General features: G+C 52.9%; 1 protein-coding gene across 1 annotated transcript in view; it reads left to right on the plus strand.

Annotated features, from left to right (window-relative positions):
* The window catches only part of LOC140405587 (multiple epidermal growth factor-like domains protein 8), a gene marked incomplete at its 3' end in the record, with an annotated part of 453,542 nt that overhangs the window by 350,675 nt on the left and 76,642 nt on the right, over window positions 1-26,225 (plus strand). The window contains exons 12-13 of the mRNA XM_072494144.1: window positions 4,199-4,445; window positions 21,517-21,646. Of these exons, the coding sequence (XP_072350245.1) occupies window positions 4,199-4,445; window positions 21,517-21,646 (377 nt within the window). The remainder of the gene's footprint in view (window positions 1-4,198; window positions 4,446-21,516; window positions 21,647-26,225) is intronic.

A 26,225-nucleotide genomic window follows, 5' to 3' on the forward strand; every position in this document is an offset into this window, starting at 1 on the left:
TGGAGCTCAGCATTCTCCTCCACAACATTATCTTTTTCCTGAGTGAATACTGACGAAAAATATTCATTTAGTATCTCGCCTATCTCTTCAGACTCCACACACAATTTCCCATCCCTGTCCTTGACTGGTCCTACTCTTTCCCTAGTCATTCGCTTATTCCTGACATACCTATAGAAAGCTTTTGGGTTTTCCTTGATCCTTCCTGCCAAATACTTCTCATGTCCCCTCCTTGCTCGTCTTAGCTCTCTCTTTAGATCCTTCCTCGCTACCTTGTAACTATCCATCGCCCCAACTGAAACTTCACACCTCATCTTCACATAGGCCTCCTTCTTCCTCTTAACAAGAGATTCCACTTCTTTGGTATACCACGGTTCCCTCGCTCGGCACCTTCCTCCCTGCCTGACCGGTACATACTTATCAAGAACACGCAGTAGCTGATCCTTGAACAAGCTCCACTTATCCAGTGTGTCCAACACTTGCAGCCTACTTCTCCACCTTATCCCCCCCAAGTCACGTCTAATGGCATCATAATTTCCCTTCCCCCAGCTATAACTCTGGGTAAGCGTTCTCCAAGGCGGCCTTCAGGACGCGCGTCAACGCAAAATCGCCGAGCAGAAACTTACAGCCAAGTTCCGCACACATGAGTACGGCCTCAACGGGGACCTTGGATTCATGTTGCATTACGTTCATCCCCCACCATCTGGCCTGGGCTTGTGAAATCATACCAACTGTCCTGGCTTGAGACAATTCACACCTCTTTCAACTGGGGTTACCCGTATCTCTGGATCTGTAAAGACTTAATTACCTGCAAATACTCGCATGCTAAACATTGTCTTGCGTCTTTGACTCTGTCTCTATGTATGTTTCTGGAACATACCTCTTCATTCACGTGAGGAAAGAGCAGTGCTCTGAAAGCTAGTGTTGGAAACAAACCTGTTGGACTTTAACCTGGTGTTGTGAGACTTCTTACTGTGATCACCCCAGTCCAAAGCAGGCATCTCCACATCATAACAACACACACACACACCTGAATCACACCTAATAGCCACACACACAAGAATCATACCCAATAACAAAGCACGCACCAGAATCACACCCAATAACAATACTCACCAGAAGCACACCCAAAAACAAACACACACCAGAATCACACTTGTAGAGATTCCATGATTGAATTCTTTGAGGGGGTAACTAAGTGTGTAGATGAAGGTAGAGCAGTTGATGTTGTATATATGGATTTTAGTAAGGCGTGTGATAAGGTTCCTCATGGTCGGCTTATGAAGAAAGTAAGGAGGTGTGGGATAGAGGGAAATTTGGCCAATTGGATAAGTAACTGGCTATCACATAGAAGTGGAGATGCCGGCGTTGGACTGGGGTGAGCACAGTACGAAGTCTTACAACACCAGGTTAAAGTCCAACAGGTTTGTTTCGATGTCACTAGCTTTCGGAGCGCTGCTCCTTCCTCAGGTGAATGAAGAGGTATGTTCCAGAAACATATATATAGACAAATTCAAAGATACCAGACAATGCTTGGAATGCGAGCATTAGCAGGTGATTAAATCTTTACAGATCGAGAGATGGGATAACCCCAGGTTAAAGAGGTGTGAATTGTGTCAAGCCAGGACAGTTGGTAGGATTTCTAAGTGTGTAGCAACTGTCCTGGCTTGACAAAATTCACACCTCTTTAACCTGGGGTTACCCCATCTCTGGATCTGTAAAGATTTAATCACCTGCTAATGCTCGCATTCCAAGCATTGTCTGGCATCTTTGAATTTGTCTATATATATGTTTCTGGAACATACCTCTTCATTCACCTGAGGAAGGAGCAGCGCTCCGAAAGCTAGTGACATCGAAACAAACCTGTTGGACTTTAACTTGGTGTTGTAAGACTTCGTACTGTGTATCACATAGAAGACAGAGGGTGGTGGTGGATGGAAAATGTTCAGACTGGCGACCAGTTACCAGCGGTGTACCACAGGGATCAGTGCTGGGTCCTCTGTTATTTGTGATTTTTATCAATGACTTGGAGGAGGGGGCTGAAGGGTAGGTCAGTAAATTTGCTGATGACACCTAGATTGGTGGAGTAGTGGATGAGGTGGAGGGCTGTTGTAGGCTGCAAAGAGACATTGATCGGATGCAGAGCTGGGCCAAAAAATGGCAGATGGAGTTTAACCCTGATAAGTGCGAGGTGATTCATTTTGGTAGAAAAAATTTGAATGTGGATTACAGGGTCAACGGCAGGGTTCTGAGGAATGTGGAGGAACAGAGAGATCTTGGGGTTCATGTCCACAGATCTCTGAAGGTTGCCACTCAAGTGGATAGAGCCGTGAAGAAGGCCTATAGTGTGTTAACGTTTATTAACAGGGGGCTTGAGTTTAAGAGCCGCGGGGTTCTGCTGCAACTGTACATGACCCTTGTGAGACCACCTTTTGAGTATTGTGTGCAGTTCTGGTCGCCTCATTTTAGGAAGGATGTGGAAGCTTTGGAAAGGGTGCAAAGGAGATTTACCAGGATGCTGCCTGGTTTGCAGGATAGGTCTTATGAGGAAAGATTGAGGGCTTTTCTCTTTGGAGCGGAGGAGGATGAGAGGCGACTTAATAGAGGTTTATAAGATGATGAGGGGGATAGATAGAGTGGACGTTCAGAGACTATTTCCACGGGTGGATGTGGCTGTTACAAGGGGGCATAACTATAAGGTTCGGGGTGGGAGATATAGGAGGGATGGCCGAGGTAGGTTCTTTACTCAGAGAGTGGTTAGGATGTGGAATGGACTGCCTGCTGTGATAGTGGAGTCGGACACTTTAGGAACTTTCAAGCAGTTATTGGATAGGCACATGGAGCACACCAGAATGACAGGGGATGGGACAGCTTGATCTTGGTTTCGGACAATGCTCGGCACAACATCGAGGGCCGAAGGGCCTGTTCTGTGCTGTACTGTTCTATGTTCTATGTTCTACACCCAATAAAAAAACATACACCAGAATCACACCCAATAACAACACTCACCAGAAACACACCCAATAACAACAGACACCAGAATCACACCCAATAACACACACCGGAATCACACACTATAACACCACACACACCAGAAATGAAATAAAAATTGCTTATTGTCAGAAGTAGGCTTCAAATGAAGTTACTTTGAAAAGCCCCTGGTCGCCACATTCCGGCGCCTGTTCGGGGAGGCTGGTACGAGAATCACACGCAATAACAACACACACCAGATTCACACCCAATAACAACACACACCAGATTCACACCCAATAACAGCCCACGCCTGAATCACACTCAATAATAAGACACCAGAATCACACTCAATAACACAACACCCGCCAGAATCACACCCAATAACAACACACACCAGAATCACACCCAATAACACAACACACACCAGAGTCACACCCAATAACAACACACCAGAATCACACCCAATAACAACACACACCAGAATCACACCCAATAACACAACACACACCAGAGTCACACCCAATAACAGCACGCACCAGAATCACACCCAACAACACAACACACACCACAATTACACCCAATAACACACTCCATTCCTCTCGCCCCCTGATGCAAAACTGACCTCTTGACTCGACCCAGGGCTGACCTCTGTGTCCAACCAAGGTCTGACCTCTCGCCCCCTGACCCAAGGCTGACCTATCGCCCCCTGACCCAAGGCTGACCTCCCATTCCATTGTCGAAGGCTGACCTTTCACCCCCTCACTCAAGGCTGACCACTCGCCGCCTGAAAAAGGGCTGACCTCTCGCTCCTTGACCCAAGGCTGACCTCTAGCCCTGAGCCAAATCTGACCTCTAGCCCCTGAGCCAAGCTGACCTCTCGCCCCATGAACCATGGCTGAACTCTCGCACCATGACCCAAGGCTGACCTCTCGCCCCATGACTCAAGACTGACCTCTCGCCCCATGACCCAAAGCTGACCTCTCGCCCATGACCCAAGGCTGACCTCTCGCTCCCTGATCCAAGGCTGACCTCTCGCTCCAGACCTAAGGCTGACCTGTCGCCCCCATGACCCACAGCTGACCTCTCGACCCCCCGGCCCAAGGCTGAACTCTCGCCCCTGACACCCCATTCTCTCTAATCCAAATCCCCTCCGCATCCTCCTCCCCCACATCCCACCCCGAGCCCTGTTCAGTGAGCTGCCTGACTGAATTTTCTCCACTCTCTGTAGGGAGCACAGTGCTGGGGGAGCCAATGAAAGGCTCGATAGCGCATGCTGCTGCCAGACTGAAGAACAAGCTGTACATCTCGGCGGGATACGGGGGAGTCATGCTGGGCTCAATGGTCGCTCTCTCCATCCCATTGGATCCCTGTCTAATATTTACCAGCCCTGGAGCATGTAACAGCAGCAGCAGTAACTGTGTATGGTGTCGTTCAGTCCGCAATGGGAGCTGTCTGTCTGCAGATGAAGCAGAGAGGTAGGATCACCAACATTTCTTGAGTCACTCAGATCCAGAAGGACCAACAGATCCCAGACTCTGGGACCAACAGATCCAAGACCCGGGTACCAACAGATCCCTGACCTGGGGACCAGCAGATCCTACACCCAGGAACAAACAGATCCCAGTCCCGGGGACCAGCAGATCCCACACCCAGGTACCAACAGATCCCAGTCCCGGGGACCAACAGATCCCAGACCCAGGAACCAACTGATTCCAGACCCGGGGACTAACAGATCACATACTCGTGGTCCAACAGTTCCCAGACCCAGGGACCAACAGATCCCAGACTCAGAGGCCAACAGATCCCAGACTCAGGGACCAACAGATCCCAGACACAGGGACCAACAGATCCCAGACTCTGGGACTCACCAATCCCAGATCTGGGGACAAACATATCCCAGATATGGGGACAAACAGATCCCATATCCAGGAACCAACAGACCCCAGGCTCTGGGACTAACAGATGCTAGACTCGGGGACCAACAGATCCCAGACTCAGAACCAACAGATCCCAGACCCTGGGGCTAACAGATCCCAGAATCGGGACCAACAGATCCCAGACTCAGAACCAACAGATCTCAGACTCAGAACCAACAGATCTCAGACTCAGGACCAACAGATCCCAGACCCAAGGCCAACAGATCCCAGACCCAGGGACCAACACATCCCAGACTCTGGGGCGAACAGATCCCAGGCTCCGGGATGAACAGATCCCAGACTCTGGGTCGAACAGATCCCAGACTCAGGGACCAACAGATCCCAGACCCAGGGACCAACAGGTCCCAGACTCTGGGACAAACAGATACCAGACCCGGGGAGCAACAGATCAAGAGACTCGGGGACCAAGAGATCCCAGGCTTTTGGACTAACCAATCCCAGACCCGGGGACCAACAAATCCCAGACTCGGGGACCAACAGATCCCAGACCTTGGGACTAACAGATCACAGACCCTGGGACTAACGGATCCCAGAATCAGGACCAACAGATCCCAGGCTCTGGGGTGAACAGAGCCCAGGCTCTGTGACTAACCGATCCCAGACTCGGGGACCAACAGATCCCAGACTCAGGACCAACATATCCCAAACTCAGGACCAACAGATCCCAGACCCAGGGACCAACAGATCCCAGACCTAGGGACCAACAAATCCCAGACCCGGGGGCGAACAGAATCCAGACTCGGGAACGAACAGATCCCAGACTCGGGGACGAACAGATCCACGACTCGGGGACCCACAGATCCCAGACCCGGGAACAACAGATCCCAGACCCGGGAACAACAGATCCCAGACTCGGGGACCAACAGATCCCAGACTCGGGACCAACAGACCCCAGACTCGGGGACCAACATATCCCACACCTAGGGACCAACAAATCCCAGACCCGGGGCCGAACAGATCCCAGGCTCTGGAACTAACAGATCCCAGACTCGAGGACGAACAGATCCCAGACTCGGGGACCCATAGATCCCAGACTCAGGAACGACAGATCCCAGACTCAGGACCAACAGATCCCCGACTCGGGGACCCACAGAACACAGACTCGGGGACCCACAGAACACAGACTCGGGGACCCACAGATCCCAGACTCAGGACCCACAGATCCCAGACTCAGGACCAACAGATCCCCGACTCGGGGACCCACAGAACACAGACTCGGGGACCCACAGATCCCAGACTCGGAGACTTAACGGATCCCAGACTCGGGGACCAACAGCTCCGAGACACGGGGCCCAACAGATCCTAGAATCGGAGACTTTACAGATCCCAGACCTGGGGACCAACATATCCCACACCTGGGGACCAACAAATCCCAGACCCGGGGGCGAACAGATCCCAGACCCGGGGACTAACAGATCCCAGACCCGGGGACTGTCAGATCCCGGATTCGGGGTCTGTCAGATCCCAGACTCGGGACGAACAGCTCCCAGACTCGGGAATTAACAGATCCCAGGCTTGGGGACTAACAGATCCCAGACTCGGGAACTGACAGATCCCAGACTCGGGAACTAACAGATCCCAGACTTGGGGACTAACAGATCCCAGACTTGGGGACTAACAGATCCCAGACTTGGGAACTATCAGATCCCAGACTCGGGGACTGTCAGATCCCAGACTCGGAACTAACAGATCCCAGACTCGGAACTAACAGCTCCCAGACTCGGGACGAACAGCTCCCAGACTCGGGAACTAACAGATCCCAGACTTGGGGACTAACAGATCCCAGGCTTGGGGACTAACAGATCCCAGACTCGGGAACTGACAGATCCCAGACTCGGGAACTAACAGATCCCAGACTTGGGAACTATCAGATCCCAGACTCGGGGACTGTCAGATGCCAGACTCGGAACTAACAGCTCCCAGACTCGGGTACTAACAGATCCCAGACTTGGGAACTAACAGATCCCAGACTCGGGGACCCACAGATCCCAGACTCGGGAAACAGATCCCAGACTCAGGGACCAACAGATCCTAGAATCGGAGACTTAACGGATCCCAGACTCGGGGACGAACAGATCCCAGACTCGGGGGCGAACAGATCAAAGACCTGGGGACCAACAAATCCCAGACCCCGGGGCGAACAGATCCCAGACCTGGGGACCAACAAATCCCAGACCCCGGGGCAAAAATAATACAGACTCGGGAACGAACAGATCCCAGACCCAGGGACCAACAGATCCCAGACTCAGAGGCCAACAGATCCCAGACTCAGGGACCAACAGATCCCAGACACAGGGACCAACAGATCCCAGACTCTGGGACTCACCGATCCCAGATCTGGGGACAAACATATCCCAGATATGGGGACAAACAGATCCCATATCCAGGTACCAACAGACCCCAGGCTCTGGGACTAACAGATGCCAGACTCGGGGACCAACAGATCCCAGACTCAGAACCAACAGATCCCAGACCCTGGGGCTAACAGATCCCAGAATCGGGACCAACAGATCCCAGACTCAGAACCAACAGATCCCAGACTCAGTGCCAACAGATCCCAGACCCAGAGACCAACAGAACCCAGACTCTGGGACTAACAGATACCAGACCCAGGGAGCAACAGATCCAAGACTCGGGGACCAAGAAATCCCAGGCTTTTGGACTAACCAATCCCTGACCCGGTGACCAACAGATCCCAGACCCATGACCAACGGATCCCAGATTTGGGGACCAACAGATCCCAGACTCTGGGACTAACAGATCCCAGACTCTGGGACTAACAGATCCCAGACCCGGGGACTAACAGATCACATACTCGTGGTCCAACAGTTCCCAGACCCAGGGACCAACAGATCCCAAACACAGGGGTCAACAGATCCCAGACTCTGGGACTCACAGATCCCAGATCTGGGGACAAACAGATCCCATATCCGGGGACCAACAGATCACAGACTCTGGGGCGAACAGACCCCAGGCTCAGGGACTAACATATCCCAGACTCGGGGACCAACAGATTCCAGACCCTGGGGCTAACAGATCCCAGAATCGGGACCAACAGATCCCAGACTCAGAACCAACAGATCTCAGACTCAGGACCAACAGATCCCAGACCCAAGGCCAACAGATCCCAGACCCAGGGACCAACACATCCCAGACTCTGGGGCGAACAGATCCCAGGCTCCGGGATGAACAGATCCCAGACTCTGGGTCGAACAGGTCCCAGACTCAGGGACCAACAGATCCCAGACCCAGGGACCAACAGGTCCCAGACTCTGGGACAAACAGATACCAGACCCGGGGAGCAACAGATCAAGAGACTCGGGGACCAAGAGATCCCAGGCTTTTGGACTAACCAATCCCAGACCCGGGGACCAACAAATCCCAGACTCGGGGACCAACAGATCCCAGACCTTGGGACTAACAGATCACAGACCCTGGGACTAACGGATCCCAGAATCAGGACCAACAGATCCCAGGCTCTGGGGTGAACAGAGCCCAGGCTCTGTGACTAACCGATCCCAGACTCGGGGACCAACAGATCCCAGACTCAGGACCAACATATCCCAGACTCAGGACCAACAGATCCCAGACCCAGGGACCAACAGATCCCAGACCTAGGGACCAACAAATCCCAGACCCGGGGGCGAACAGAATCCAGACTCGGGAACGAACAGATCCCAGACTCGGGGACGAACAGATCCACGACTCGGGGACCCACAGATCCCAGACCCGGGAACAACAGATCCCAGACCCGGGAACAACAGATCCCAGACTCGGGGACCAACAGATCCCAGACTCGGGACCAACAGACCCCAGACTCGGGGACCAACATATCCCACACCTAGGGACCAACAAATCCCAGACCCGGGGCCGAACAGATCCCAGGCTCTGGAACTAACAGATCCCAGACTCGAGGACGAACAGATCCCAGACTCGGGGACCCATAGATCCCAGACTCAGGAACGACAGATCCCAGACTCAGGACCAACAGATCCCCGACTCGGGGACCCACAGAACACAGACTCGGGGACCCACAGATCCCAGACTCAGGACCCACAGATCCCAGACTCAGGACCAACAGATCCCCGACTCGGGGACCCACAGAACACAGACTCGGGGACCCACAGATCCCAGACTCGGAGACTTAACGGATCCCAGACTCGGGGACCAACAGCTCCGAGACACGGGGCCCAACAGATCCTAGAATCGGAGACTTTACAGATCCCAGACCTGGGGACCAACATATCCCACACCTGGGGACCAACAAATCCCAGACCCGGGGGCGAACAGATCCCAGACCCGGGGACTAACAGATCCCAGACCCGGGGACTGTCAGATCCCGGATTCGGGGTCTGTCAGATCCCAGACTCGGGACGAACAGCTCCCAGACTCGGGAATTAACAGATCCCAGACTTGGGAATTAACAGATCCCAGGCTTGGGGACTAACAGATCCCAGACTCGGGAACTGACAGATCCCAGACTCGGGAACTAACAGATCCCAGACTTGGGGACTAACAGATCCCAGACTTGGGAACTATCAGATCCCAGACTCTGGGACTGTCAGATCCCAGACTCGGAACTAACAGCTCCCAGACTCGGGACGAACAGCTCCCAGACTCGGGAACTAACAGATCCCAGACTTGGGGACTAACAGATCCCAGGCTTGGGGACTAACAGATCCCATACTCGGGAACTGACAGATCCCAGACTCGGGAACTAACAGATCCCAGACTTGGGAACTATCAGATCCCAGACTCGGGGACTGTCAGATGCCAGACTCGGAACTAACAGCTCCCAGACTCGGGTACTAACAGATCCCAGACTTGGGAACTAACAGATCCCAGACTCGGGGACCCACAGATCCTAGACTCGGGAAACAGATCCCAGACTCAGGGACCAACAGATCCTAGAATCGGAGACTTAACGGATCCCAGACTCGGGGACGAACAGATCCCAGACTCGGGGGCGAACAGATCAAAGACCTGGGGACCAACAAATCCCAGACCCCGGGGCGAACAGATCCCAGACCTGGGGACCAACAAATCCCAGACCCCGGGGCAAAAATAATACAGACTCGGGAACGAACAGATCCCAGACTCAGGAACCAACATATCCCAGACTCGGGGACCAACAGATCCCAGACTCGGGGACCAACAGATCCCAGACTCGGGGACCAACAGACCCCAGACTCGGGGACGAACAGATCCCAGACTCGAGGACCCACAGATCCCAGACTCGGGAACAACAGATCCCAGACTCAGGGACCAACAGATCCTAGAATCGGAGACTTAACGGATCCCAGACTCGGGGACGAACTGATCCCAGACCCCGGGGCGAACAGATCCCAGACCTGGGGACCAACAAATCCCAGACCCCGGGGCGAACAGAATCCAGACTCGGGAACAAACAGATCCCAGACTCAGGAACTAACATATCCCAGACTCGGGGACCAACAGATCCCAGACTTTGGGACTAGCAGATACCAGACCCGGGACCAAGAGATCCCAGACTCAGGACCAACAGGTACCAGACTCGGGACCAACAGATCCCAGACTCAGGACCAACAGATCCCAGACCCAGGGACCAACAGATCCCAGACCCAGGGACCAACAGGTCCCAGACTCTGGGACTAACAGATACCAGACTCGGGGACCAAGAGATCCCAGGCTTTTGGACTAACCAATCCCTGACCCAGTGACCAACAGATCCCAGACTTGGGGACCAACAGATCCCAGACTTGGGGACCAACAGATCCCAGATTCAGGGACCAACAGATCCCAGACTCTGGGACTAACAGATCCCAGACCCGAGGACGAAAAATCACATACTCGTGGTCCAACAGACCCCAGACTCAGGGACCAACAGATCCCAGACACAGGGACCAACCAATCCCAGACTCTGGGACTCACAGATCCCAGATCTGGGGACAAACAGATTCCAGACTCGGGGACAAACAGATCACAGACTCGGGGACCCACAGATCCCAGACTCAGGAACAACAGATCCCAGACTCAGGGACCAACAGATCCTAGAATCGGAGACTTAACGGATCACAGACTCGGGGATCAACAGATCCTAGACACGCGGACCAACATATCCTAGAATCGGATACTTAACAGATCCCAGACTCGGGGACGAACAGATCCCAGACTCGGGAACTATCAGATCCCAGACTCGGGGACTAACTGATCCCAGAACCGGGAACTAACAGATCCCAGACTCGGGAACTAACAGATCCCAGACTCAGGAACTAACATATCCCAGGCTCTGGGATGAACAGATCACAGATTCTGGGACCAACAGATCCCCGACTCTGGGACCAACAGATCCTCGACTCTGGGACCAACAGATCCCAGACCCGTGGACCAACAGATCCCAGACACAGATATCAACAGGTCCCAGAGCCGGGGACCAACAGATCCCAGGCTCTGGGACGAACAGGTCCCAGGCTCTGGGATGAACAGATCCCAGAATCAGGACCAACAGATCCCAGACTCATGGCCAACAGATCCCAGACTCATGGCCAACAGATCCCAGACTCATGGCCAACAGATCCCAGACTCAGAACCAACAGATCCCAGACCCAGGGACCAACTAGTCCCAGACTCTGGAACTGACAAATACCAGACCCGGGGAGCAACAGATCCGAGACTTGGGGACCAAGAGATCCCAGGCTTTGGGACTAACCAATCCCAGACCCGGGGACCAACAGATCCCTGACCCGGACACCAACAGATCCCAGACTCTGGCAGATTTATAATCATCTAGATAGGAATAATATGATCAGGGATAGTCAGCATGGCTTTGTGAAGGGTAGGTCATGCCTCACAAACCTTATCGAGTTCTTTGAGAAGGTGACTGAACAGGTAGACGAGGGTAGAGCAGTTGATGTGGTGTATATGGATTTCAGCAAAGCGTTTGATAAGGTTCCCCATGGTAGGCTATTGCAGAAAATATGGAGGCTGGGGATTGAGGGTGATTTAGAGATGTGGATCAGAAATTGGCTAGCTGAAAGAAGACAGAGGGTGGTGGTTGATGGGAAACGTTCAGAATGGAGCTCAGTCACAAGTGGAGTACCACAAGGATCTGTTCTGGGGCCGTTGCTGTTTGTCATTTTTATCAATGACCTAGAGGAAGGCGCAGAAGGGTGGGTGAGTAAATTTGCAGACGATACTAAAGTCGGTGGTGTTGTCGATAGTGTGGAAGGATGTAGCAGGTTACAGAGGGATATAGATAAGCTGCAGAGCTGGGCTGAGAGGTGGCAAATGGAGTTTAATGTAGAGAAGTGTGAGGTGATTCACTTTGGAAGGAATAACAGGAATGCGGAATATTTGGCTAATGGTAAAGTTCTTGAAAGTGTGGATGAGCAGAGGGATCTAGGTGTCCATGTACATAGATCCCTGAAGGTTGCCACCCAGGTTGATAGGGTTGTGAAGAAGGCCTATGGAGTGTTGGCCTTTATTGATAGAGGGATTGAGTTCCGGAGTCAGGAGGTCATGTTGCAGCTGTACAGAACTCTGGTACGGCCGCATTTGGAGTATTGCGTACAGTTCTGGTCACCGCATTATAGGAAGGACGTGGAGGCTTTGGAGCGGGTGCAGAGGAGATTTACCAGGATGTTGCCTGGTATGGAGGGAAGATCTTATGAGGAAAGGCTGATGGACTTGAGGTTGTTTTCGTTGGAGAGAAGAAGGTTAAGAGGAGACTTAATAGAGGCATACAAAATGATCAGGGGGTTGGATAGGGTGGACAGTGATAGCCTTCTCCCGCGGATGGAAATGGCTAGCACGAGGGGACATAGCTTTAAACTGAGGGGTAATAGATATAGGACAGAGGTCAGAGGTAGGTTCTTTACGCAAAGAGTAGTGAAGCCGTGGAATGCCCTACCTGCTACAGTAGTGAACTCGCCAACATTGAGGAAATTTAAAAGTTTATTGGATAAACATATGGATGATAATGGCATAGTGTAGGTTAGATGGCTTTTGTTTCGGTGCAACATCGTGGGCCGAAGGGCCTGTACTGCGCTGTATTGTTCTATGTTCTAACTAACAGCTCCCGGACACGGGGACCAACAGATCCCAGACCCAGGAACCAACAGATCCGAGACCCAGGAACTAACAGACTCCAGACTCTGAAACAAACAGATTCCAGACTCGGGGACACACAGATCCCAGAGTCGGGGACAAACAGATCCCAGACCCGGGGTCCAACAGATCCCAGACTCGGGAACTAACAGATCCCAGACTCGGGAACTAACAGATCCCAGACTCGGTAACCAACAGATCCCAGACTCGGGGACTAACAGATCCCAGACTCGGGAACTAACAGATCCCAGACTCGGGGACTAACTGATCCCAGACTCGGGAACAAACCTATCCCAGGCTCTGGGACGAACATATCGCAGATTCTGGGACCAACAGATCCCCGACTCTGGGACCAACAGATCCCCAACTCTGGGACCAACAGATCCCAGACCTGTGGACCAACAGATCCCAGGCACAGATGACAACAGATCCCAGAGCCGGGGACCAACAGATCCCAGACCCGTTGACCAACAGATTCCAGACCCTGGTACTAACAGATCCTAGACCCGTTGACCAACAGATCCCAGACTCAGGAACTATCAGATCCCAGACTCGGGGACTATCAGATCCCAGACTCGGGAACTATCAGATCCCAGGCTCGGGGACTAACTAATCCCATAATCAGGACCAACAGATCCCAGACCCGGGGACCAACAGATTCCAGACCCGGGGACCAACAGATTCCAGACCCGGGGACCAACAGATTCCAGACCCGGGGACTAACAGATCCCAGGCTCTGGGACGAACAAATTGCAGATTTGGGGACCAACAGATCCCAGACTCTGGGACAAACAGATCCCAGGCTCAGGACCAACGGATCAGGGATCGGCGACAAACAGATCCCAGATTCCAGGACTAACAGATCCCAGACCTGGGGCCCAACAGGTCCCAGACTCGGGGTCGAACAGATCCCAGACTCAGGGACCAAGAGATTCCAGGCTTTGGGACTAACCGATCCCAGACCCGGGGCCCAACAGGTCCCAGACTCTGGAACTAACCGCTCCCAGACACTGGGTCTAACAGATCCCAGACTCGGGAACTAACAGATCCCAGACTAGGGGACTAACTGATCCCAGACTCGGGAACTAACAGATCCCAGACTTGGGAACTAACAGATCCCAGACTCGGGAACTAACAGATCCCAGACTCATGAACTAACATATCCCAGACTCTGGGACGAACAGATAGCAGATTCTGGGACCAACAGATCCCCAACTCTGGGACCAACAGATCCTCAACTCTGGGACCAACAGATCCCAGACCCGTGGACCAACAGATCCCAGGCACATATATCAACAGATCCCAGAGCCGGGGACCAACAGATCCCAGACTCTGGGATGAACTGGTCCCAGGCTCTGGGATGAACAGAGCCCAGACTCTGGGACTAACAGATCCCAGACACAGGACCAACAGATCCCAGTCTCATGACCAACAGATCCCAGATTCATGACCAACAGATCCCAGATTCATGACCAACAGATCCCAGACTCAGGACCAACAGATCCCAGACCCAGGGACCAACAGGTCCCAGACCCAGGAACCAACAGATCCGAGACCCAGGAACTAACAGACTCCAGACTCTGAAACAAACAGATTCCAGACTCGAGGACACACAGATCCCAGAGTCTGGGACAAACAGATCCCAGACCCGGGGACCAACAGATCCCAGACTCGGGAACTAACAGATCCCAGACTCAGGGACTAACAGATCCCAGACCCGGGGACTAACAGATCCCTGACCCGGGGATTGTCGGATCCCAGACTCGGGGCCTGTCAGATCCCAGACTCGGAACGAACAGATCCCAGACTTGGGAACTACCAGATCCTAGACCCGGGGACTAACGGCTCCTATAATCAGGATCAACAGATCCCAGACCTTGGGACTAACAGATCCCAGACCCGGGTACTAACAGATCCCAGACCCGGGGACTAACAGATCCCAGACCCGGGGACCAACAGATCCGAGACCTGGGGAACCATAGATCCCATGCCCTTCGGCCCTCCAAGCCCGTGCCGACCATGCTGCCCGACTAAACTACAATCTTCTACACTTCCTGGGTCCGTATCCCTCTATTTCCATCCTATTCATGTATTTGTCAAGATGCCCCTTAAATGTCACTATCGTCCCTGCTTCCACCACCTCCTCCGGTAGCGAGTTCCAGGCTCGGGAACTAACTGATCCCAGACTCGGGGACAAACATATCCCAGACTCGGGAACTTTCAGATCCCAGGATCGGCGACGAACAGATCCCAGATTCCAGAACTAACAGATCCCAGACCCGGAGCCTGGCAGGTCCCAGACTCGGGGTCCAACAGATCCCAGACTCTGGAACTAACAGCTCCCAGACACGGGGACGAACAGATCCCAGACTCGGGGCCTGTCAGATCCCAGACTCGGAATGAACAGATCCCAGACTCGGGAACTACCAGAACCTAGACCCGGGGACTAACGGCTCCTATAATCAGGATCAACAGATCCCAGACCTTGGGACTAACAGATCCCAGACCCGGGGACTAACAGGTCCCAGACCTGGGGAACCACAGATTGCATATTCGGGGACCAACAGATCCAAGACTCGGAACTAACAGATCCCAGACTCGGGAACTAATAGATCCCAGACTCGGGAACTAACAGATCCCAGACTCGGGGACTAACAGGTCCCAGACTCAAGAACAAAGAAATGTACAGCACATGAACAGGCCCTTCGGCCCTCCAAGCCCGTGCCGACCATGCTCCCCGACTAAACTACAATCTTCTACACTTCCTGGGTCCATATCCCTCTATTCCCATCCTATTCATGTATTTGTCAAGATGCCCCTTAAATGTCACTATCGTCCCTGCTTCCACCACCTCCTCCGGTAGCGAGTTCCAGGCTCGGGAACTAACTGATCCCAGACTCGGGGACAAACATATCCCAGACCCGGGAACTTTCAGATCCCAGGATCGGCGACGAACAGATCCCAGATTCCAGAACTAACAGATCCCAGACCCGGAGCCCAACAGGTCCCAGACTCGGGGTCCAACAGATCCCAGACTCTGGAACTAACAGCTCCCAGACACGGGGACGAACATATCCCAGACCCGGGGACCAACAGATCCCAGACTCGGGAACTATCAGATCCCAGACTCGTACACCAACAGATTCCAGACTCGGGAACTATCAGATCCCAGACTCGGGGACTAACAAATCCCATAATCAGGACCAACAGATCCCAGACCCGGGGACCAACAGATTCCAGACCCTGGGACTAACAGATCCCATGTTCTGGGACGAACAGATTGCAGATTCGGGGACCAACAGATCCCCGACTCTGGGACAAACAAATCCCAGGCTTAGGACCAACGGATCCCAGATCGGCGACAAACAGATCCCAGATTCCCGGACTAACAGATCCCAGACCCGGGGCCCAACAGGTCCCCGACTCGGGGTCGAACAGATCCCAGACTCGGGCCAAGAAATCCCAGGCTTTGGGATTAACCAATCCCAGACCCGGGGCCCAACAGGTCCCAGACTCTGGAACTAACCGCTCCCAGACACGGGGACTAACAGATCCCAGACTCGGGAACTTTGGGCAGCACGGTAGCATAGTGGTTAGCACAATTGCTTCACAGCTCCAGGGTCCCAGGTTCGATTCCTGGCTTGGGTCACTGTCTGTGCGGAGTCTGCACGTTCTCCCCGTGTATGCGTGGGTTTCCTTCGGGTGCTCCGGTTTCCTCCCACAGTCCAAAGATGTGCAGGTTAGGTGGATTGGCCATGATAAATTGCCCTTAATGTTGGGTGGGGCTACTGGGTTATGGGGATAGGGTGGAGGTGTGGGCTTGGGTAGGGTGCTCTTTCAAAGAGCCGGTACAGACTCAATGGGTTGAATGGCCTCCTTCTGCACTGTAAATTCTATGAACTAACAGATCCCAGACTCGGGGACTAACTGATCCCAGACTCGGGAACTAACAGATCCCATACTCGGGAACTAACAGATCCCAGAATCAGGACCAACAGATCCCACACACAGGACCAACAGATCCCACACACAGGACCAACAGATCCCAGACTCATGACCAACAGATCCCAGACTCAGAACCAACAGATCCCAGACCCAGGGACCAACAGGTCCCAGACTCTAGGACTAACAGATACCAGACCCAGGGAGCAACAGATCCGAGACTCGGGGACCAAGATATCCCAGGCTTTGGGACTAACCGATCCCAGACCCGGGGAAAAACAGATCCCTGACCCGGACACCAACAGATCCCTGACCCGGACACCAACAGATCCCAGACTCTGGAACTAACAGCTCCCCGGACACGGGGACAAACAGATCCCAGACCCAGGAACCAACAGATCCGAGACCCAGGAACTAACAGACTCCAGACTCTGAAACAAACAGATTCCAGACTCGGGGACAAACAGATCCCAGAGTTCGGGACAAACAGATCACAGACCTGGGGACCAACAGATCCCAGACTCAAGGGCCAACTGATCCCAGACTCGGGAACTAACAGCTCCCAGACACGGGGACCAACAGACCCCAGACCCCGACACCAACAGATCCCAGACTCTGGAACTAACAGCTCCCAGACACGGGGACCAACAGATCCCAGACCCATGAACTAACAGATCCCAGACTCGGGAACTATCAGATCCCAGACTCGGGGACTATCAGATCCCAGGCTCGGGAACTATCAGATCCCAGGCTCGGGGACGAACGCATCCCATAATCAGGACCAACAGGTCCCAGATCCGGGGACCAACAGATTCCAGACCCGGGGACCAACAGATTCCAGACCCGGGGACTAACAGTTCCCAGGCTCTGGGACGAACAGATTGCAGATTCGGGGACCAACAGATCCCAGACTCTGGGACAACTGATCCCAGGCTCTGTACCAACGGATCCCAGATCGGTGACGAACAGATCCCAGATTCCAGGACTAACAGATCCCAGACCCGGGGCCCAACAGGTCCCAGACTCGGGGTCGAACAGATCGCAGACTCGGGGACCAAGAGATCCCAGGCTTTGGGACTAACCGATCCTAGACCCGGGGCCCAACAGGTCCCAGACTCTGGAACTAACTGCTCCCAGACACGGGGACTAACAGTTCCCAGACTCGGGAACTAACAGATCCCAGACTCGGGGACTAACTGATCCTAGACTCGGGAACTAACAGTTCCCAGACTCGGGAACTAACAGATCCCAGACTCGGGGACTAACTGATCCTAGACTCGGGAACTAACAGTTCCCAGACTCGGGAACTAACAGATCCCAGACTCGGGGACTAACAGATCCCAGACTCGGGAACTAACAGATCCCAGACTCAGGAACTAACAGATCCCCGACACTGGGACCAACAGATCCCAGACTCTGGAACTAACAGGTCCCGGACACGGGGACCAACAGATCGCAGACCCAGGAACCAACAGATCCCAGACTCTGGAACTAACAGCTCCCAGACACGGGGACCAACAGATCGCAGACCCAGGAACCAACAGATCCGAGACCCAGGAACTAACAGATCCCAGGCTCTGAAACAAACAGATTCCAGACTCGGGGACACACAGATCCCAGAGTCGGGGACAAACAGATCCCAGACCCGGTGACCAACAGATCCCAGACTCGGGGACCAACTGATCCCAGACTCATGACCAACAGATCCCAGACTCAGAACCAACAGATCCCAGACCCAGGGACCAACAGGTCCCAGACTCTAGGACTAACAGATACCAGACTCAGGGAGCAACAGATCCGAGACTCGGGGACCAAGATATCCCAGGCTTTGGGACTAACCGATGCCAGACCCGGGGAAAAACAGATCGCTGACCCGGACACCAACAGATCCCTGACCCGGACACCAACAGATCCCAGACTCTGGAACTAACAGCTCCCCGGACACGGGGACAAACAGATCCCAGACCCAGGAACCAACAGATCCGAGACCCAGGAACTAACAGACTCCAGACTCTGAAACAAACAGATTCCAGACTCGGGGACAAACAGATCCCAGAGTCGGGGACAAACAGATCACAGACCTGGGGACCAACAGATCCCAGACTCAAGGGCCTACTGATCCCAGACTCGGGGACCAACAGATCCCACACCCGGACACCAACAGATCCCAGACTCTGGAACTAACAGCTCCCAGACACGGGGACCAACAGACCCCAGACCCCGACACCAACAGATCCCAGACTCTGGAACTAACAGCTCCCAGACACGGGGACCAACAGATCCCAGACCCATGAACTAACAGATCCCAGACTCGGGAACTATCAGATCCCAGACTCGGGGACTATCAGATCCCAGGCTCGGGAACTATCAGATCCCAGGCTCGGGGACGAACGCATCCCATAATCAGGACCAACAGGTCCCAGATCCGGGGACCAACAGATTCCAGACCCGGGGACCAACAGATTCCAGACCCGGGGACTAACAGTTCCCAGGCTCTGGGACGAACAGATTGCAGATTCGGGGACCAACAGATCCCAGACTCAGAACCAACAGATCCCAGACCCAGGGACCAACAGGTCCCAGACTCTAGGACTAACAGATACCAGACCCAGGGAGCAACAGATCCGAGACTCGGGGACCAAGATATCCCAGGCTTTGGGACTAACCGATCCCAGACCCGGGGAAAAACAGATCCCTGACCCAGACTCGGGGACCAACAGATCCCTGACAGATTGCAGATTCGGGGACCAACAGATCCCAGACTCTGGGACAACAGATCCCAGGCTCTGTACCAACGGATCCCATATCGGTGACAAACAGATCCCAGATTCCAGGACTAACAGATCCCAGACCCGGGGCCCAACAGGTCCCAGACTCGGGGTCGAACAGATCGCAGACTCGGGGACCAAGAGATCCCAGGCTTTGGGACTAACCGATCCTAGACCCGGGGCCCAACAGGTCCCAGACTCTGGAACTAACTGCTCCCAGACACGGGGACTAACAGTTCCCAGACTCGGGAACTAACAGATCCCAGACTCGGGGACTAACTGATCCTAGACTCGGGAACTAACAGTTCCCAGACTCGGGAACTAACAGATCCCAGACTCGGGGACTAACAGATCCCAGACTCGGGAACTAACAGATCCCAGACTCAGGAACTAACAGATCCCCGACACTGGGACCAACAGATCCCAGACTCTGGAACTAACAGCTCCCAGGCACGGGGACCAACAGATCGCAGACCCAGGAACCAACAGATCCCAGACTCGGGGACCAACTGATCCCAGACTCGGGGACCAACAGATCCGAGACCCAGGAACTAACAGATCCCAGGCTCTGAAACAAACAGATTCCAGACTCTGGGACACACAGATCCCAGAGTCGGGGACAAACAGATCCCAGACCCGGTGACCAACAGAACCCAGACTCGGGGACCAACTGATCCCAGACTCGGGGACCAACAGATCCCAGACCCGGGGACCAACAGATCCCAGACTCTGGAACTAACAGTTCCCAGATACGGGGACCAACAGATCCCAGACTCTGGAAATAACAGCTCCCGGACACGGGAACCAACAGATCCGAGAACCAGGAACTAACAGTCTCCAGACTCTGAAACAAACAGATTCCAGACTCGGGGACACACAGATGCCAGAGTCGGGGACAAACAGATCCCAGACCCGGGGACCAACAGATCCCAGACTCGGGGACCAACTGATCCCAGACTCGGGGACCAACAGATCCCAGACCCGGGGACCAACAGATCCCAGACTCTGGAACTAACAGCTCCCAGATACGGGGACCAACAGATCCCAGACCCGGGGACCAACAGATCCCAGACTCTGGAACTAACAGCTCCCAGACTCGGGGACCAACAGATCCCTGACCCAGGAACCAACAGATCCCAGACCCAGGATCTAACAGATTCCAGACTCTGAAACAAACAGATTCCAGACTCGGGGACAAACAGATCCCAGAGCTGGGGACAAACAGATCCCAGACCCGGGGACCAACAGATCCCAGGCTCAGGGGCCAACTGATCCCAGGCTCGGGGACCAACAGATCCTAGAATCGGAGACTTAACAGATCCCAGACCCGGGGACCAACAGATCCCAGACCTGGGGACCAACAGAACCCAGACTCAGGGACCAACTAATCCTAGAATTGGAGATTTAACAGATCCCAGACTCGGGGACCAACAGCTCCCAGACCCGGAGACCAACAGATCCCAAACCTGGAGACCAACAGATCCCAGACTCGGAGATTAACAGATCCCATACCCGGGAACCAACAGATCTCATACCCGGGCATCAACAGATCCCAGTCACGGGGACCAACAGATCCCAGACTCGAGGACTAACAGATCCCAGATTCGGGCCCAGAGGGGACCGGCTGATCCCTGACCCAAAGGGGACCGGCGGATTCTATTGATGGCTCAGAACAATCCAGCCTGATCTTTCTTTCTTGACCTGGTGTTTAGCTACGGTCGGTTCTGAGCTGGTGTTAACGTGTTTGTAGTTTATTCCTGTTCAGAGTTTTCGGCTGTAGCAGATTCTGCAATGTTGATCCTTTATCTTGCTAGGTATGGGGTTGAGTCGGAAAGCTCACTCTGTGACCCGTTGCCCACGTTTCCCGGTAACTGTCGCCGTTTGAAAACATGCAGCGAGTGTTTGGCTCGTCACCCCAAGGTCATGGAGCAAATGCAAAGACTGGTAAGTGGAGGAACCTCCCAAAACCAAACCATTCCTCAGTGCAGGCACCGTGTCTGCATGTCAAAACACAAGAAAGAGACAGCAGTGTTATCGCCTGACCTTAACCAGTACAGGGCACAATTAAACCATTCACACTCGCACACTCTCTCACATTCACACACACATCAATGCACACATTCCCTCACATTCATACTCCTTACACTCACACACATTCACACAAACACATTCACGCACCCACATTCACTCACGTACATTCATAGTCGTTCACAATCACCCATTCGCTCACTCGGCCGCATTCACGCACTAACTTGCGTTCACACATGCCCACATTCATGCACTCGCCCGTATTCACGCACTCACATTCACACACACGTTCACGCTCTTGCTCAGATTCACACACTCACATGCTCGTATTCACGCACACGCCTGGATCTCACACTCACATTCACACACTCACATTCAAGCTCTCGCTCAGATTCACATCGTCACGTTCACACACTCGCTCACATTCACGCACATGCTCGTATTCAAGCACACGTCTCGATTCACAAGCTCACATTCACACACTCGCTGGCATTCGTGCACATGCCTGGATTCACACACTCATATTCACACACTTGCTCGCATTCACGTACATGCCTGAATTCACACTCACATTCACGCTCTCGCACAGATTCTCACACACATTCGCACACTCACTGTACGCTCTTGCTCAGATTCACACACTCATTCAAACAATCACATTCACACACTCGCTCACATTCACACACATTCACGTTCTCGCTCACATTCACACACAAACATTCACGCTCTCGCTCACATTCACACACACATTCAAACACTCACATTCACACACATTCATGCTCTCGCTCAGATTCACACGCTCATATTCACACATGTATTCAAGCTCTTGCTCAGATTCTCACACATTCACACTCTCACTCAAATTCACATTCACACACTCACATTCACACACTCACGTTCATGCTCTCACTGACATTCACACACTCGTTCGCATTCACACACTCCCATGAACACACATTCACATTCTTGCTCATATTCACACACATTTACACACTCACATTTAAGCGCTCGCTCAGTTTCACACACATTCACGCTCACATTCACACACTGACATTTACGCTCTTGCTCAGATTCAGACACTCATTCTCACACTCACTTTCACACTCACAAACACTCACATTCACGCTCTTGCTCACATTCACACACACATTTACACACTCATTCAGATTCACACACACATTCACACAGAGATTCACATCCTCACATTCAAGCTCTCGCTCAGATTCACACACATTCACGCTCTCGCTCAGATTCACACACTGACATTCACAGACACACTCCCTCAGATTCACACGTTCATATTCACACACACATTCGCACAAGCACTCACTCACATTCACGCACACACACATTCACACACTCACATTCATGCTCTCGGTCAGATTAACACCCTCATTTGCACACACATTCATACTATCGCTCAGATTCACACACTGACACTCACACTCATTCACACAATCACACACTCATATTCACACACTCATTCACACAATCACACACTGAAATTCACATACACATTCACATTCTTGCTCATATTCACACACTCACATTCACACACACATACACTCACATTCACGCCGCATTAACGATCTCGCTCAGATTCACGCACACACATTCACGCACTCGCTCTCATTCACGCAATCGCTCACATTCACGCACTCGCTCACATTCACGCACTCGCTCACATTCACACACTCTCAGATTCCCACACGCTCTCAGATTCCCACAGGCTCACATTCATACTCGCTCACATTCACACACCAGCTCTCATTCACACGCTTGCTCACATTCACGCAGTAGCTAGTGTTCATGCACTCGCTCACATTCACGTACTCGCTCACATTCACGTACTCGCTCACATTCACACACCAGCTCTCATTCACACACTTGCTCACATTCACGCAGTAGCTAGTGTTCATGCACTCGCTCACATTCACGTACTCGCTCGCATTCACACTCGCTCACAGTCACACACTCGCTCACATTCAAGCACGCGCTCACATTCACGCGCCTTACATTCACGCACTCGCTTACATTCACGCACTCGTCACATTCACGCACTCGCTCACATTCGCGCACTCGCTCACATTCGCGCACTCGCTCACATTCACACGCGCTCACATTCGCACACTCGCTCACATTCACACACTCGCTCACATTCACACTCGCTCACATTCGCGCACTCGCTCACATTCTCACTCGTTCACAGTCACCCTCTCGCTCACATTCACCCACTCGCTCACATTCACGCACTCGCTCACATTCACGCATTCACTCACATTCACACTCGCTCACATTCACATTCGCTCACATTCACGCACTCGCTCACATTCACACTCACTCACATTCACGCACTCGCTCACATTCACACTCGCTCACATTCACACTCGCTTACATTCATGCACTCGCTCACATTCATGCACTCGCTTACATTCATGCACTCGCTCACATTGACACTTGCTCACATTGACACTTGCTCACGTTGACACTTGCTCACATTGAAACGAGCTCACATTGACACGAGCTCACGTTGACACTCGCTCACATTGACACGAGCTCACATTGACACTTGCTCACGTTGACACTCGCTTACATTGACACGAGCTCACATTGACACGAGCTCACATTCATGCACTCACTTACATTCACGTACTCACTCACATTCACGCACTCGCTCACATTCACGCACTCGCTTACATTCATGCACTCGCTTACATTCACGCACTCGCTCACATTCACGCACTCACTCACATTCACACTCGCTCACATTGACACTAGCTCACATTCACGCACTCGCTCACATTCACGCACTCGCTCACATTCACGCACTCGCTTACATTCACGCACTCGCTCACGTTCACGCACTCGCTCACATTCATGCACTCGCTTACATTCATGCACTCGCTCACATTCACACTCGCACACATTCACGCACTCGCTCACATTCATGCACTCGCTTACATTCATGCACTCGCTCACATTCACACTCGCTTACATTCACGCACTCGCTCACATTCACGCACTCGCTCACATTCACGCACTCGCTCACATTCATGCACTCGCTTACATTCATGCACTCGCTCACATTCACACTCGCTTCCATTCACGCACTCACTCACATTCACGTACTCGCTTCCATTCACGCACTCGCTCACATTCACGCACGCGCTTACATTCATGCACTCGCTCACATTGACACTCGCTCACACTCACGCACTCGCTCACATTCACGCACTCGCTCACATTCCCGCACTCGCTCGCATTCCCGCACTCGCTTACATTGACACTCGCTCACATTCATGCACTCGCTCACATTCACACTCACTCACATTCACGCACTCGCTCACATTGACACTCGCTCACATTGACACTCGCTCACATTCACGCACTCGCTCACATTCACGCACTCGCTCACATTCACACTCACTCACATTCACACTCGCTCACATTCACGCACTCGCTCACATTCACGCACTCGCTTACATTCATGCACTCGCTCACATTGACACTCGCTCACATTCATGCACTCGCTCACAATCACACTCACTCACATTCACGCACTCGCTCACATTGACACTCGCTCACATTCATGCACTCGCTCACATTCACACTCGCTCACATTCATGCACTCGCTCACATTCATGCACTCGCTCACATTCACACTCGCTCACATTCACGCATTCGCTCACATTCACACTCGCTCACATTCACGCACTCGCTCACATTCACGCACTCGCTCACATTCACGCACTCGCTCACATTCAAGCACTCGCTCACATTCACGCACTCGCTTACATTCATGCACTCGCTCACATTCACGCACTCGCTTTTATTCATGCACTCGCTCACATTGACGCAATCGCTCACATTCACACTCACTCACATTCACGCCATCGCTCACATTCACGCACTCGCTCACATTGACACTCGCTCACATTGACACTCGCTCACATTCATGCACTCGCTCACATTGACACTCGCTCACATTCACACTCGCTCACATTGACACTCGCTCACATTGACACTCGCTCACATTCACGCACTCGCTTTTATTCATGCACTCGCTCACATTGACGCAATCGCTCACATTCACACTCACTCACATTCACGCCATCGCTCACATTCACGCACTCGCTCACATTGACACTCGCTCACATTGACACTCGCTCACATTCATGCACTCGCTCACATTGACACTCGCTCACATTCACACTCGCTCACATTGACACTCGCTCACATTCACACTCGCTCACATTCACACTCGCTCACATTCACACTCGCTCACATTCACACTCACTCACATTCACACTCACTCACATTCACGCACTCGCTCACATTCACGCACTCGCTCACATTCACACTCACTCACATTCACGCACTCGCTCACATTCACGCGCTCGCTCACATTCACGCACTCGCTTACATTCATGCACTCGCCCGTATTCACGCACTCACATTCACACACACGCTCACGCTCTTGCTCAGATTCACACAC

The sequence above is a fragment of the Scyliorhinus torazame genome, unplaced genomic scaffold (genome assembly GCF_047496885.1).
Source record: "Scyliorhinus torazame isolate Kashiwa2021f unplaced genomic scaffold, sScyTor2.1 scaffold_126, whole genome shotgun sequence".
Taxonomy (NCBI): domain Eukaryota; kingdom Metazoa; phylum Chordata; class Chondrichthyes; order Carcharhiniformes; family Scyliorhinidae; genus Scyliorhinus; species Scyliorhinus torazame.